General features: G+C 32.1%; 1 protein-coding gene across 6 annotated transcripts in view; it reads left to right on the top strand.

Annotated features, from left to right (window-relative positions):
* Window positions 1-18,437, top strand: part of LOC119645193 (RNA-binding protein Musashi homolog Rbp6) — a 446,186-nt gene that overhangs the window by 239,428 nt on the left and 188,321 nt on the right. For all 6 annotated transcript variants that reach the window (XM_038045186.1, XM_038045184.1, XM_038045183.1 and 3 more), the window contains exon 6: window positions 1,429-1,521. In XM_038045186.1, the coding sequence (XP_037901114.1) occupies window positions 1,429-1,521 (93 nt within the window). The remainder of the gene's footprint in view (window positions 1-1,428; window positions 1,522-18,437) is intronic.

Here is an 18,437-nt window from a genome sequence, read left to right as displayed (position 1 = left end):
AAAATAAAAATAAAGTTCCAATAATTAAAAACGAACACACAATAGAGAGATTTATGGAAATTAAAAACGAAAAAATAAAATATTGAAAATAAACGAGATTTCTCTTCTTTTTTTATTTTTCCTTTCTCCTGCAAACTGTGATATGTTTAGGCCGGCTATATATATATATATATATATATATATATAGGGAGAATTAAAATGGAAAAAAGAAGAGAGAAAGAAAATCACGTTCATGAACATTATAGATGAATTTAGTACAATAATTCGGGGACAAAGTCTTTAAAAGATTTTTTTCTCATTTTCGTTTTTTCGTTTCGTTTCGTTTCGTTTCGCTTCGTTTTTTTTTTTTTTTTGTTTTGTGTAGAGCCTCTAACGTCAGCTTATCACCCTACATACATGTTTAAATTGATTTACGTTTTAATAGCTACAGGGCACCGATGATTCTCGAACGATATCTGCTTTCATCGCAACCAGATAGATATATGTGTAAACCGTCATAAAGTAAGTAAGTTTGTTTGTTTTGTGCACGTCGAAAAAGAGACATCATTCCAATCCTATTGTTCAAGTATACACATAGACAATATAGATAAACACTTCTTATTTAATAATAATTTATTAGCTTCCTTTGGAAGATGCGCTATGACTTTTCAATTTCCCTCCCTTATTCTAATTGCAATAACTTGCCTCTGCCACCGCCCTGTGTTTTGTGTTAGTTAAAAGGTCGGCATTTCGCCTCTCATCGTATTAAATGCAGCGTCGATGACGAGAGAAATTCCCTCTTTTTTTTAAATGCGAATTGCAGTCACAAGTATTTATTACAGATTCAAGGGCTGGCACGTAGATACGAGTGTGCAAGCGACTCATAGAATTTAAAGGCGAGAATTATTGTTTCTATAAGCCACATCAATGCAGGCACTTTTTAAAATTAAAACATTTTCTTTTGATCGCCTCTACATATATGCTATCGTTTGCGATTTCTTATTGTAGGATGTGAAAGTCGGCTTCTGCCAATTTTCGCTCTTTCAACGAATGCTTATAAGACACGTTTCATAATTGGTATGTGTGTATTGTGAATATTTACGATTAGGTTTTTTATCCATACGCCGGTGGCATATACCTATTTCTGCCAAAGGGAAGCGTTTTGATTCCCTTTTATATCGACTTTATCCGACCTTATTTGATAGGACTCAGTATATGCCAAGTCAGGAAGTGGCCAACTTAGTTTACTTATAATTGAAAAAGCTTTTATCTTATGGTCAGATATCATTTAATTGCCCTTAAGATTGTTATTGACTTGTTCTTTTCTTCTTCTAAAAATTGTTCTTTGTATCTTTCAAGATAAGCATACATTATATTGCCCGTTTTTAAGTAATTAACTTAATATAATGGGAATAATTGTATTTATTTAATTTATTTTTTTACTTGCAGATGGTGACGAGAACGAAGAAAATATTTGTGGGTGGCCTATCGGCGCCCACAACACTAGAAGACGTTAAAAGTTATTTTGAGCAGTTTGGTCCGGTAAGTTTTTAAAATATCCCTTAATTGAATAGCAACAACAAGCCCAGATTCATTTGTAGTAAGATTCTAGAGAATCTTAGACAGACATTTCCCGCGAACTTTTTCACGAGATACACGAATACGTCCATGCTAGACCCAACTGTTGTCCATGCGAGCCTAACCGCGAGTTCTATTTTACTGCACATATATATACATATATATATGGAAGCATATAATTGATTAAGCAACGATTCTGACGTGCCAACTGAAATGAATGTACACACTTCTCGGAATACTTTTATAAATTTTCATATGCACTCGATAAAATTAAAAAAAAAAAAAAAAAAAAAAAAAATCTTCTATCACGTTAGGTATAATAAGAAAAAATTGAGAAAAACTTTACATACAAATTCGTAATAATAATAATAATAATAATAATAATAAATAAATAGAATTATGTATTGAAATTTGTGACAAGTCATAAAAATGTAAAATGCACTTATAACTGAATCAAAGGCAAAAAAAAAAAAAAAAAAAAAAAAACAAGGAAAAAAGAAGAGAACAAACATAAATTGTGTAACAGCATGAACTTTATGATTTTAAATTGAATTTGTCTCCTAGCAAACCAATACAATTTAAGATGATAAGAATCACTCGACATTAAGTGCATACAAAAGTGTGCGTAGATATATATATATATATATATATATATATATATATACATATGTGGACATAGGTATGTACGTATGTATATGGGTTTGATTATGAGTCTATGCATTTATGGAGCAAGCAACCACACATAAGAAATTGTCATATAATAAATGGAATTTTAACTATTGATTGCCAGGCAAGCACAATACATACATCAAATGGCACAAAAACACAAGCATTCGCATACACACACACTTATTACATGTACATAGAAAATATAATTTGTATTGTGTGCAAAGAGCATAAACTGCAAGCATGCATATAGGCAAGAGGGCAGGTTTGTCCAATTTACCGCCTAATAGATTTATAAATGTGCTCTATTAAGCAACTGAAAATATGAAATATACCACGACAAAGTTATTGTACAATACGGACAGCTAAGTGAAATATTCAGTACACTTGTGATGCAAAAGATTTCATTCCAAAGTACAGGCAGCTTACAGTCAGCAAACACTGTACGTACGTGCGTGCGTGTCATTTGCATTTGAACGAATCTTGGATACATTACTCTCATCCCATAAAGAATTATTTGCTCATTTTTGCAGGCATGTCGGTTGTGAATGTCGGTCAGAGTCGGCGAATCGTTTTCGCCTTAAGCTAAATAACACATACATAATATTCTCATCAAATTCAAGCTAACTCATAAACATTTATTAAAAGTCTTTCGATTACTTTTAAAATGTTATTTTCTCCTTTTTTTTGTTTTTGTTTTTGTTTTAATTGTTTAAAAATTCGCTGAAAAAATTGATCCAAAAATCTATGCTCAACTTTTCTTATTCGAAGGACAAACGGATGAATGAAATCACGAACAAGAAAGTAGGTGTAAACAGAAAGGGGAGGACGAAACTAACCAATATTAAAATTTCATATAATTTGCTTATTAATAAAAAGAACTTCGAAATAACGAAATTTTTATTCTTTTCATTTCTAAATAAGCGATAGACGACTAATAAAAAACTAATGCAACGCCTGCTATACACCGCAAGCAACTAATTAAAGGAAAAATTGTTTGTTGGTGTTTTTTTTTTTTTTGTGATTTTTGTTTTTTTAATCGCATCCGCTTGGTTTGTAGCACCAAAACTAAATAAAATCTACATAGAGAAGGGGTCCCCGTAGGAGGTAATTGAAAAAGACATTAGAAAAATCTTAGATTAACGTGTTAGTAACTACAACTGGCTATTAAAATCGGATTAATCGAAACCATTGGATTGTTTGCTTTTAGAGAAAGACATAACAAGTACATGTTCCCTAGGAATCATAGATTATAACTTTTCTAAACTGTCCACAAATCCGGAGAATTTGAGAGCGATAAACATCTTAGAAAATAGACTGAGATCGAGAAAGGAAAAGGGAATTCATCAAAGAGCTGTTTGTAAAGCCGAATGGAAGAAGTAGTTCAGCAATTCCTGTAAATAGGCTTTGATGACAAACGTATATCATGTCATGTAACGGAGTATTGGACAAACCTGTAAGAGCATTTTCTTCCACAGGTTTTCATTTTACATTTCCGGTTTTCTATGTTTATTAAATTACATTGTCTATTTGTCTTTCTATTTGTCTGTCCATCTTTCTTTCTGTTGTTTTCTTTTATCATATTAAGATTGTCTGAATTCGCATACACAAGATACTGGGAATGTTGAGAAGGATCACACGCACATATGCACTGTCATGTTCATAAATAAATTTGATTGACTTCTTAACAATGCCTCAATGTACTTAGGACATACTTAGCCATGCACTTGCATGCAAACCCGAAAATATATAGATTTGTTTTTAGAAAAGTTAAGTCATTGATGGAAGGCATTTAGAGAAATGTGCCATTGGCCATATAAACTTTCATACGTAATTACTTTAAGTAGTCGTGTTTTCGAATAGATTAGTCTTTGAAAGGCATATACATTTTGCCACACATACACGTACATACACATACACAAATATATATATATATATATATATAAATCGCAAAGGCTTATATATACAAATGAATATGTGAAATGAATATATATATATATATATATACATACATATACATATATCCGTAAGGACTTCAAATCCATCATTCATTCAATATATTTGTACTGTTGTAATACTGAAATTCAAAAAGAGAACAAAAAAAAAAAAAAGAAGAAGAAAAAGTAAACGTATTGGCTGTTGGCATGTTTATAGGGGATAATGTTAAATTCCATTTTGAATTCTCAATACACAAACGAACGATGACGAAGGAAAGTGTACACGCATACAAGCAAATAAGCACACAAGCACACAAGCACATAAGTATATATAAATTCCAATACATATAATGCATATATGATAACTACGTACATGGTATGTTTTGATAGGTATTTCGTTGTAACATTTGGTACAGCAATGCAATAACTATAATAAACTGTACAGCAAATGAATGCGCTGTGTATAGAAATGTAACAATAATATGAACAGCAACAAAAGCAACGACTATGTTAACATTTAGCTTTAACTACTAACAATAACAATTGAAAATAGTGACTATATTGTCGCATACTAAATTCTCTTCATCTACTTAGTACGCTTTGATCTAATCGTATGGATATGAGGTATTTTGATTGCCCAAAATATTATTTAGATAAATAACATTATTCGGTATTAAATATGAATGATTTCATACACGAATCACTTGATATTCGTATTGACACGATTTTGGTTACATTTCGATTAGTACCTAGTGGCGCACTCTTTACTACTTTTTACTTTTTTCACCATTTTGTTTTTTTTTTTTTTTTTTTTTTTTTACTACTACTCGATATATTGTAAATTTCTCCAAGAAATTATATCTTCCTTAAATTATTTCAATCAGTCTAATCAAGGGGTATATTATACGATGCTAAATTTTGAAAATTGAGATCCATCCTTATCCATCTCTCTGCTTGTTTTTTTTTAAAACAGATAAACGGTATATTGAGAAATGAATGCGTTTATTAGGATTTGGGGCTATAGAGTAGTGTTACATATAGACTATGGGACTTAATACATTTTTCAGTACTGATTATATTAACAACAACATCAAGTAAATAAAACCAAACATAGAATATAAAATAATCTAACTAGCAACAACAGCAACAACAGAAACGGCAGCAACAACAACAACAACAACAAACAAAACAAAATGTGTTACGCTTAGAGTTATTCCGGTGAAATATTGTTTGATCAATATGCAATCAAATTTAATCTTGACAAGAAGGGAAAAAAAATAAGAATCACACGAGAACATATATCAAGAACAATAACGGCAACAATAGCAAGCATGTATTAATTCTGCCAAATATATATATATATATATATACATATTATTTAATTTTCGTGAAAATAAAAATTATTTATATTATTATATAACGTGGTGGATATGTATTTGAAATCGTTTGTGAATATTAATGCCCATGTATTAAGGAAGCAAAACTATTTCCATTTCATTCCATTTGGAAGTTTCACTTAGTACATACGCGTATTTGCGAAATGTGAAGGATATTGCAAGGTTTTCCGAGATTCCTAGTTTTGCTGATGAGACATTATCTGAGAAGCTTTGTTGAGTTGTAATTAGTTCTACTTAGAATTTGGAAAAGCCGGACGCCGTAATTCCTTCTGCACCTTTAACATAACTGTATTAACATAATTGTGGGACATTTTTCAACTTGAGTCGTGCTAGTTTGTCGAAACAGAATCCTACCTGAAATTGTTTTTTTTTTTTTTTCAAATCCTTGCTGGCAATACCCTCAGCAATTCGCCTCCTCACTTTGATCTTTTGAAAAAATATGTATTTTTCGAGTCGATTTGTATTGGACAATACTACGTAGATTGACTTTCGTTTGAAAGGTTACATTTCGGTTTAAAATTTTCTTGACGATGGTTTTCTGTTTTACCAAAACCGCAAACACCTGAAAAAACCCATGAAATTCTGCAATTTTATTAGAGAAAAAGCAAACAACTTGCGCAAATTGAGTAGAAATTTTTCACCTTTATAATCATACAAAATGAGAACTCACACATAAGATGTTAAGTGACTTCGATATTGCTAAAGAAATGCAAAGCCATTTTTCAACAATAACTTGCCTAAGGTAATAGGCGAGCTGCCGATGACGGATTGGATTGATTGCGAACAGCACGGCTTAAAATAGGAAAATGTAGAGAAAAAAAATCGTAGAGAAACACCTCAAACAAATTTCAAGCCATAAGGTATTGCAATATTTATGGTGAAATTTGAAAGGAATCGTACACGATGAACTACTACAACCAAATCTTAAAATTGTTTCTATAAAAAAAAAAAGAAGAGAAATAATATCCACAACTGATCAATAAAAAGGTATTCATTTTCTGACATGGCAGCGTCATATCATATTTTTAGTGAAATGCGAAAAGTTAGGGGCACTTAGCTAAATACAACTGGAACAAAGGCATCCCGCTCAAAGTTCGTTTCCTTCGCTCATTGTCGAGCTGTAGCAATCGCTCAGTTCAATTTGTTGCAGAAATCTCAGAGGTTCTATAACGACGGCGAATGGCGGAACTTCCTAATCGCCATTATGAACATAAATAGAAATTTTAGAAAACCCTCTCCATGACTTTTCGCGCATCTGTTATAATTTTTTACAGTATTTATCGAGAAATATTGAAAAGAGAAGATATTTTACATGTAACCATCGGACCATCTATATAAAAAGTGATGTTATGAATATAACCTGAAATATAGACACGCAAACGAGCAGACATGCTTAAATGAGAAGATTATTTTCAATCTCACATATTCACACAATCTTAATATACTCTTACCATACGTCGCATAGGGCATTAAATGGCGAAGAAAGGGTTTCTCTTCCGCAAGCCTTCGCAAAGGAGTTTTCTTTTAGTAATTTTGAATTAAATTCGATTCGATCGATATTAACAACAAACTGAATATATTCCTTTTTTAGGTTTGCAAAGAAGCGGGTCGAATCCGATTTATTCAATTGTAGTTTAGATCATCATTATCAAATTATTATGATTTTCGTGACTTGGTTAAATCAATATTCAAGTAATTACCTGTTATGCCTCAACGTGCGCATAGGTCTAAACTTGAAAGGCTAATTAGCTGAATGGACGATGCACTTATCAAAAACAAATTCGGACGAACGAAAGACTTGACTTAGAGTTACTCGGAAAGATCTCATATCTAACATTATTTAAAACTGTTTTGTGTGCATATGTTTCACATGCTATGCACTTATCATATTTATGTGTGCAAGCAAGCATTCACTTCAATATAAAATTTCTAATATTTTGTTGTGCCAGCATTTCTTTAATTTTTTTTTTTTTGTACTTTTTCAATCCTTTGCAATCGATTTTATCGCGCAAATTTCTTACTAAACAAAAGACGAATGATTGTATACTTTACAGTGAATAGGTGTAATAGTTGAGACGAGGCGACAACAAGAGGAGGAGCGAGAGAATGTACAGAAATTTATATATTTTGCATACCATCAATATTTTACCATGTCAAAGGTACCGTTCACATGCATTAGTTGGAAATATTTTCATATTTCATTCATTGCCGAAACGCAATTATCAGAAATATTCCATTATTAACCGTGCGCTGGCAGGCTGACAGGTACAGACATATCAAAGGGGTGTACATGTAATTAAATGCAACCACGAATTCGCATCTACAACATCTTGGCGTACGAAAATTTCGAAAAACAAAAAAGAAATTCCTCACTTCACTTTGCATTAAATTTTCTTATATAACATCAGCCACTTGCGTTGGAAGGACACATTAAGCTTATGCCAATTTATGCAACACCTAGAAGAACTTGGAATAGTTGGAGCCACCGTTTATTATATCGATCGTTTCAGAATCGCTTTCTGAATCGACTTAAGCGTGTTTGTCCGTCTGTCCCCCCGATGTCTACTCATGTATTTTTTAGTTCAACGTACAGGTCGCCATTTTTGAAATATTTTTAATAAATTTGGCCTCCGATCTTGTCTGACACGAGCGCAGACTGTATTGAAAATGGTTCGAATCGGCCCAGTTTTTTAACCACTCGCCTTATTTAGCGAGTACTTAGATGGAAAATGTCGCAATTTTAAAAAATTTTCGACTCGCTGTATAACAGTATTTCGACATTCCAAGTTGATATGAATATGATATGAATTTGGTTCGGCTGGCATAATATTTTGAACCCCCTCTCGTATAACGCTTTGCACGAAAACTGAATCTGTACGTAGTAAAAATATATAAATTTCAGCGCACAATATGGAAGCAGATGCCAAACTTCCGAAATTTAGACGCCGTAGGTCTATTTCCTGGATACTAACGCATACGAGGATTCTCATCAAGAAACGCAAACCCTTATAAGCCGAAAATGTCTAATTGTTAATGTTTTACGGTGAAAATTGGTTCCAGGCGGTAATTTGACATAAAATTAAATCGACGAAATTCGAACAACATGAGTTTATTTCTTGAAACCCACTGCATACAAGATATCTCAGAAATAGTAAACCTTTCAGAAAAAGCTTTTAGCATTTTATGACTAAAATTGTCCGTTAGTAGCAATTTAGCAAGAAAATTACCGTCGACGAGTTCGGATCACAGAGGTCGATTTTTTAAACCTTATACAGGGGTCATCACGAAATGAAAGCCTCTATTTGGAGAGAAAGGCTAATTTATAGTTTTTTATGACGCAAACTGAAACCTAATAAAATTCTTAGGAAGTAAAGTAAGTTTGCTAAATCTCGGAGAACGATTATTAAATTGTTAAATATAACATTTTGCATTTTCAAAAGACATTTACTTTCTCGATCTGGTCTCTAGAATGAGTAAATCTAGGTTTTAAAAAAAAGTACAATTATTATTACTATTATTATTATTATTATTATAAATTTTGCCACAGAAATAAATTATAATTATGTAATGCTATTGGCTTTGTTGAAAACTCTACCGCACTTGAGATTTGAAACCATGAGCATTGAGTTGCTAGTCGAGATACTTTGCCCTTTCGATGACTTAGCCGGAAAAGAGGCAACTTACAGTTTAAAAATTATTGATCACAAAATCACAAACAATATATCAACAAATGAACAAGAATTTACACTACACTATCTTTAATATCTTTTCGCGGTCGTTTTCCTTTCAATGATTGATGTATTTACATCAATTATGCTTAGCAACACTCTTCGGTGATGGTTTCGTTAGCTTCAAGTAGCTCGTAATGTGCTACACACATCTTATATCTCCTTTAAGATAGACGCTAAGAAAACCCGGCCTGGTATATTGCCCTTACGATACTGGAGCGTGTCCATTTCTTATCGCAATTAAGTAGAAAAATTAACGATTCCCGTCCCCTTTGTCTGCTTTGTTTTATTCGAAATTGTGTACACTATAGAAGGATAACTCATTTGTTGCGCAAAATATCACTGAAAAATTGCATTTCCGCACTAAAAAAACGCAAACAAGTTGACAAAGTTCACAAAGTAGTGAGTAAGGCTCGTAGGGACCTATTTGTTTGCCTGGTAAGTGTAGATTGCTTGACGATTATTATTCCTTTCGATGTGGCAGGCAAGACAAGTCGATTAAAATTATTTATCCTACAATTAAAGTTGAGTTTTCCTTTGCTTATGCATGGTAAGCTCATTGGTCCTGCTATAAACGTATGTTGTGGAAAATACTGTCTTAGCCGTGTATAAGTTGTGCAGTTTATATTCGCTCAGTAAACTTGCTTCCCAGTTCCTATTGGTCTTATAATAAATTAATTTAAAAAAATGCATTAATTTTTGATAGAATTTTAGTGAAAAATTTTCCAAAGGTGCAAGAAATGACTTTTGGGAATGAATTACTTTTACTGATAATAATGAAAATTTAAGTTTAGATGATTTTGCTTGAGGAAAGAACTATTTGTATGCTAATGATTGAAACAGGCACTTAACTACATGAACATGTGTAGGGTGTGTGATATACGTAGAGTATTAAATGTGATGATATGGTTATATTGGAAGCGTTTAAGTCAACAAATAACAAAAACAATATTTAATACATAAGAAAAATTGAGGTTATGTCAACATAAATAACATTAGAAAAGAGTCTGTTATCGTTGAACAAAGTCAACATAGCAACGTAGCCACGTCATATAGCTTATCGAGAGGAAGAGAATATAAGAAGGCCCATCTATGAAGAGTTCTCAAGAATTTAACATATGTAATAACCAACTTACTTAAATTTCTTTATATAAATATTTTATGCACATATATGTATATATATGCGCTGCCTTTGTTCCCCAACTACGAACTGTATGTGAATACAATAAACAGTCATGCATAGATGCAAAACTAAGAAAAACAACGTTAAGCTAAAAGCCTGTAAAATCAAATAAAATAATATAAATTGCACCAAAGTAACTAACAAATAAGACAATTGGGGATTGTAAGCAGTCAGCTAGTCACTCAATCATTTAGTCATTCAGTCAATATCGTCTACTTTATTCTTCCCATAGATCTACGTGAAGTTTGCCTTCAGTCATCATAGAACGAGAAAATAAAATAACACGAATACGAAGGTAAAGTTAATGATAAAAGCTTAAGGAGATTTTCATACAAACACACATACCCGTTGAGAGAACAATGCAGAAAGAAAATTTTATACCGTAAAATCTATGAATTTATTTGATATATTTTGATGAGATTTTTGCTTTGGTATTTTTTTTTTTTTTTTTTTTTGTTGCTTTTATTGCTTTTTTTCCTTGCAATAGGCAGAAGTGTGCAACAAAAGATCTAAGAAAAGTGTTTGGCTTGAGCCGAGTGGACGTCTGAGAAGGTCGCTCGTTATTCCTCTTGTACTATGAGAAGTCGTCTGAAATTCAGCATAAATATTATTTACCGGATTCTAGTCTACAAGCACACTCTCAATTGCCTTATTACAAAAGTTTGCCTTTATCAAAAACTATTCCATTGTCGTAGATATACCTTAATTGGAGGTGGGCTCACAATCGAGCCAAATGTGTTCGTGCTCTTTCTCTTACATGAACGAACCGGACGGGTGCCAGTTTTCTATCATTTGGTTTACTAAATACTATTTCACTATTAATACTCGTGCTTAATGCACCTATAGGAATCTGATCTATTACCATCCACCCATGGTTTGTACTTTCGCCGAATTTACGACTTCTCAATCGGGGGAAATAATTTTCTTCAGAAAGCACAGGGACAGTGGTCACAAAGGAAACAAGAAAAAAAAAACAAAGTGGGATAATTTTAAAAACACTGTTTAGACTGTTGAGACTTTCGACGATAAAATTGTAAAACTTACCGAACACAATTAACGAAACCGGAACGATTTTCGTCTTCAAAGTAAGGCCGCAATATTAAGAAGACATTTTATAACTTCTAATGAAAAATTTTATGTTTGCATTTAAGTAAACCAACGCTTTGCCAAAAAATTGTAACACGATTGTATTGATTTCGCGTAAAATATCAAAACTAACAGTCGTTCCCGTTAGCATGCCATTACCAGGTAATCATTTCACCTTGAATTATTCTATTTTTAGAAAAGTATTCCGCTTTTTATTTATTTAAAAAAAAAATTTTTTTTTTTTTTTTTTTTTTTTTTTTATTATTTCAATTTTCGAAGTCTTATCTTAGGTTGACACTTTTGTTTTGCAAAGGTTGTCAATTATTTTCTATTTCTTATTTTTCTATATACGTGGAGAAAAGGAAAAATTGAAGGCAATAAGTTTTGCTAAGTCACGCGATTTCCTTGCTCCATTAGTAACGAAAATGGAAATTCTTTAAACTGTAACTCCCGCTAACATACACAAATACCCAAACCGTACAACAAGGTATACGATAATATATAAATTGACGATATTTTTACTAGCAATTTACAGCAGTTTGGTCAGTCGCTTTGTATTTCTTACTTTTTTCATATCATCGAAGTCTGTATACTTGTGCTGTCATTGCGTTGGTCACATTGTCCATTAAATTTATTCTTTTTCTTACTCCTAAATCTTTTCACTTTTGTTGTTCATAAGAAAAATGCTTTTTGATACATTTTGAAACATTTCCCGTTTTGTCCACACAATTTTATATTGATAATAAAGATATGAGAAGAAAACATTTACTATTATTAGTAATTAAGTAGCGTAAAATACATGCCGTTCCAATGTCGCTACGAATCAAAAAAAAAAAAAAAATATATCACTGCTACCGATGCTCTTTTAAAAGAGAAATAGTAATGCAACGAAAATCGCTAACGGTATATCACGAAAGGAAAGTTTTCACTCCTCTTGCAATGTATAATGTAGTAAGGAAACTATTGATCGGGACGGTAAATGGGCGGAAATGATTGAAGTAAAACAAATCGACTCTTTTTGATTGGTAAATCGAAATACTATTTACGGTTATCTTGACTATGATTGCACATCGACTTTATCTAGAAAATTTATGCATAATCTGGGTGACGGGTATATAAAATTCGTTCTGTGGCAAAATCACGTTGTTTCACTTGTTTTCCAACTTGGTTTTTCTGAAAAGTGTCGATAGCTAAAAAATCAACCCTCCGTTGCCAGAATAAAAGCGACTTGTTAACATTTGGAGTATTTGAAGTAAAACACAGAAAATCACATTTAATGACATTCCCTATCCAGCCAATCAATCTTGTCACTGAAAAGAAAATTATCACTGCAAACGAAAGGAAAAAAATGAAGGGAAAAATATATTAAAAAGAAAAAAAATATATATACATATATATATATATATAAACGACGACTACGTCATCTTGCTAGCCAAACAGTCTCATCATTCTCATCATTTCGTTTATTAAGTATTTAAGCATAAATAGAGTGTTTTTTTGCTTAAAATGTCATCTTTAAGTTAATCTTTACGGGGAGAGCCTTCTTTTTCATATCTACATGTATATATTTTTGAAAAAAAAAAAAAAAAAAAAAAAAAAATATATATATATATATATATATATTAAAAAAATAATAATAATAATGATAGTAATAGTATGCTCCTTAGTTTGCAGAATGTTACGTTCCAGTCTAAATTATCATAATTTAAGAGAAAGGCCGTGAAAACTAAGCCATTCATAGCTATAGCGTTAAACACTATTTTGATGTTTAATAGAGTGAAAAGCGTAATGGTTAAGCCAGTCATCGATAATCGCTGACATGATGCGTGTTCACAGATACGAGAATGATATTTCTTTTAATGGCTTACTTTAAAAACTGCAGCCACAATTTTCTAGTTTATATACATCATATACACGAGTATACACGAATATTGTTTTCTTATGTTATAAGGCCAATCAATATATACAAACGTTTCACGTCATGTTCATGTTAATAATGTTAGTAAATATCGGCAGACTTAAGTTCACGGCCATACATACATATAGATAAAAATTAACGTTTGATATTCAATAGCATCTACTCAAAATAGAGCTATTTATGAGGTGAGGCATATGCTAACATACAACACTCGATTAGCTTTTATACCTACCATCAACGGTTAAATACAAAAATTATATACAAAATATATACAAAAAATATACACAAAAGATATGTTATGCTCCGACATTCGATATCAATGAGAATAGACTTTAATGAAAAACTATATATGTTAAAAATAAGAGAAATTACTTTAGAGATAACCACTTGATACACAAAGACTTGTAACTTGAATTTCAACGTACAACGAATTACTAACCAGCAGGAAAGTTATATTCGGTTGTGACCGAACATTTTATGCCCATTATCCTAACTCTTAAAAAAAAAAAAAAACGGAAAAGAACTACGTTTTCACACTCCATAATAGAATAGGTGCGGTTAACTGTTTTTTTTTTTCTTTTTTGTGTTCAGGATAGCAGGGGAGATTTATACGACGTACGTATTGTACTTTATAAATAATGTACCGTAAAAGTGTTCGCACACGCGCCTATGGACGCCGTAGATATGTTCTTTGACCCGTTTGGATCATTTTCAAATTCTTTTGCACGCACGAACATCAATATTGCGGGTAAGCCATTATTTACCACAGATCCTACACAACTGGGCAGCTGAAGCTTGCTTTTGCGCGCTATAAAGACTTTGAAAAAGAACTACATTGCAATACACTACAATACTGAGTAGGTGTAGCAAATTTTTGCCATTTTTGTACAGTTACTGTAGCATCGCTCATAGACTACACGTTCAAATTTAAATATAAATTTATCTGCTTTAGTTTATAAGAAATGCGCAACAACCAATGCTTTAATCCGTTTGAAAAATAGAGGCGTCCTCACTTTACGCAGTCCTGGAATCTTGCCCTTTGATCGAACTTTCACTGCTCCTGCCAATTTTCCAGACAATAACTTAATTTTTATCAGGCGGCTAGTACTATGTTTACATCGACGCATGAACGGATAAATTTAAATCCATTCAGAATATATATACCTTGTACAGTGTTTGAAACTTCCGTATGGACGTTGCAATCGTTTTAACCAAATGCTTATACGCCTTGTCCTTTGGTGATGTGTATAAAAATGCATATAAAACTCCTAACGTGTTATTTATTAATTCTTATCGTATACTTGCTTGTTATTATAAGTAATTAACAGTCATGGTATACTTTTTAAAATAAATTAAGAGTCCTTACGTACAAAACATCACATCTGTGATCCAAAAAGATGCCAATATCCTTAGCCAAAGGTCAACGTTATTGACCTTAACATTTTCATCAAATTAATTAAGTTTCATAACATTTTAAATATTACGCGCAATCGTCGATAAACCTTAAAGCGACTTCGTCACCGCTTTAAATAGAAAGACTACAATTTTTTATAGTCATTTATGAAAATGTATTTAAAATCAATTATTTAGAATATCAAATTCATAATTATTATAGATACATATATATATATATATATATCCACACTTAATTATTAATTAACCCTTAAAGCCCTTCAGGTTCAATTTGTTTAAAATCTAAACTGTTATCATAATATTTTAATTATGACTTCAGTAACGGAGTTTAATAATTAAAGGTTTTATGCATGCAGTCACACGGACACTCTCCCCGCCCCGCATGACTAAACGCAAACGGTACTCGGCTTAAAAGGAAAAAGTGTTTATGAAATTTGTTTTTTTTTTTTTTTGTGTTTTTTTTTTACCTAACTTTTTAGCATGCAACAAAATAAGCACAAATTGCAAGAAAAATAAACCCTTCGACAAAATCAATGGCAAATAGGACAAAAAATATCATCATAATCATAACTAGAATATAATCTAAGTAGGCTAGTTCCTAGTAACTATAATTAGCATACTATCGAAGTAAAATGCTTAACCCGTTCGGCTGATCTTACTCTTTCTTAAATGGGTTTTTCAAATTTTAACTACTATTCTTCAAAATTTGCGTTTGCCCTTTGCGGCATTGATGGTACATATGGTAGATGAAGGAAAGTTTCTAATTTTTGCGAATTTTCGATATGAATTTTTGAACGGTAACAGACGAAACTGTAAAATTAATATATTATCACATTATTTTACACGATCCACATTATATTTGCCTTAGAGCGAATCGTGAATATCTACCCCCTAACTCGGTGTATAAAATGTTGTTAAACTATCTGGCAGTCTCTAGAAAAAGACACAAGAAATGCATCAACCAACGTCAGATAAGCAGAAATTAATTCAGAATTAATCGATGTAATAAGAGTTTCGTTCATCTCCTTGGTCCTTTTGAGCACTACATGCGGCACGCACACACAAACATGTTACACAAAAGTGGTTCAGCGTTTAATGATTGCTTCTCACCCACGCAGTTTAATGCTGCGAGATCTAAATCAAAATGATCCTGTTAGGCAAAGGTGTGCAAAGACTAAAGATAGCAGAAAAGAAAAAGATAAAAGTCTTTGAGGAGTCTTTCCCATCATATGGTAAGTGCATGCAGTTTGGAATTTTCTGATAGTCGTATGCTGAACATTATATGCGCCCCGCGTAAAAAGATATGCTAATTTGACCTTGTAATATATTAAAATAGCGTTTCTGCGTGTTACATACGGAATGAGATGATTGAAACATGCTTCAATGATTAGCATAAAATTGAAGTAATAATAAAAATCAAATTCAAAATGCCAGAAGCAATACCGAGAAAAGATGAGTGACTGAGTGAGTGCGTGAATGAGCGAGTGAGTGAGTGATAAATAACTGGCAGTAGAACGAAGGGGCTAACGAAGTAGTAGAGGAAGAAGAAATAAGAGTAGTTTGAGTAGAAGAATTTTCTCATTTGAAATAATTAAATCATAAAAATTGCTTTTTAATAAAATTAGTTTTTCGCTAGATTTTCGCGTGTGGCGTTGTAATTAATTTGAAAGCAATGAATAAGCGAAACGCGAGTACGATAGCAGAGTAACCAACTAAACGGAGCTCTCTGAAGTTTAATTCAATTCAAATCAGGATACATCTACGCCATCATGCTAAAATATAATACACACACACACACACAAACACACACACACACACACACATGCCCACACCTATTCACAATAATGTTAAATGTTTTATGACGACGCCAAGGATGGTAATGAAGACGACGGTGATGATGGCGTTGATGCACTGTCGGCAATGAAATTGTTGGTATTATTATTATATTTATGCACACTTAGACGCATTCATACATACATATATACATGCTATATACAACTACATCTACACATATACACAATTACAATGTAGCACAAGGCAAGTAATATGATCTTCTCCATAATAACCCAGCATGATGGGGTTAGTTTATCGGGTTTGCCGAGCCGGCGATGCAAGCATAGAGGAAAGTGTTAAAAATTTGTATTCTCTTTACTTGCTGCACCCGATTTTCCTACGTTAAAGGCATTTTATGAACACCGAACGCGTTATTATTGTTGTACATGTTGTGTGCTTCGCTTTCATTGCTTATACTTCATTACAAGTAGACGTAAAGCAGACATTTGGCATGGAAATAGAATCCAACGGCTGATGTTAGTCTCTAAAGAACGGAACTGTGGGTTGAATGGTTGTATGTGACTATGGCAGGAAGCATAGCAATAACACACCAGAAAAATGCTAGAAACAAAAAAAAAAAAAAAAAACAAAAAGAAAACCAAACGGGAAAAAGTGAAGAAAAAACCTTAAGAAACTTTTGCTTATTAAAGCTTAACTGTAAGAAACCTCACAAAAGAAAACATATACGAGCGTTAAAGCATATTCATACACATCTGCGTATATATATATATATATATATATATATCATGCCTTATAATATACACATATATCGTGTATATGCATATATACATATATAGAAATGTACAAGCATACATATATTATTAAGCCATAAATACTAGCATAAATTTGGCTTCTTTTATGTCTCTCAACGAGTTAAAGAACTGTTTCCTGTTAAAAATTTTTCGTTACTTGTGTTTGGGGGATTTTGTAAACTATATTTTATTTTATTTTTTTTTTTTATTTTTTTTTTTATTTTTTTTCTTTTTAACAAATTTACAGGGTGTTTTCAAGCTATGGATAAAATAGTTGAACGCTTATACATTCATACGCGTACATGCAAGCTAGCAATTTATGTAATTGTTGCTGAGTAGCAAGCAAAGCTTGCGTTGGCTGCATTTTTCACTTGAAAAATTCAAAATAATGAGATACAAGTGATGCGTTTGCAAATTAACGCTAAAATGATATCGGAAAAAATTTATAAACACATATTGTAAATGGGATTGGCTAAGTGCTGCTGGGTGAATGGGCGCGTCTTTGAAAAGAAGGTAAACTAACAAGAGATTTGTTTTTTTCTCTATTTTTTGAGTTTTATTTTCCATCGTATTTTTTTATTTTTTTATTTATTTATTTTTTTTTTTTTTTTTTTTTGTTGTATTAGGAGAAAAGTCAGATTTGTATTGAAGAAATGTTTGATATATTTGATGAGGAAAAAGCATACAAGCCAACAAGCCAACAGTTCGACGTTCATGCCCTCGCTGAGCATTTTGTTTGACTTAAGATGAAAGAGGGAAATGAAATGCATTTACATCTGCAGAGCTTCACTGTATTAAGTGCATTTAAAATGGTGTTAAAAATACCATGAAAATAATTTAAGTTATTTCATTTTGTTTTTGTTGTTATCCCTGCTGTTGCACGAACGTTGTACGAACGCATTAGAGGTTTTCCTCTTTCTTGAAATTCTTTATCGATAGCAGACCAAATTCTCTTCTTTACTTTTTT

Source organism: Glossina fuscipes, unplaced genomic scaffold, assembly GCF_014805625.2.
Source record: "Glossina fuscipes isolate IAEA_lab_2018 unplaced genomic scaffold, Yale_Gfus_2 1, whole genome shotgun sequence".
Classification (NCBI taxonomy): Eukaryota; Metazoa; Arthropoda; class Insecta; order Diptera; family Glossinidae; genus Glossina; species Glossina fuscipes.
Note: the sequence above shows the minus strand (reverse complement) of the source record. Positions and strands in the feature narration are given on the sequence as shown.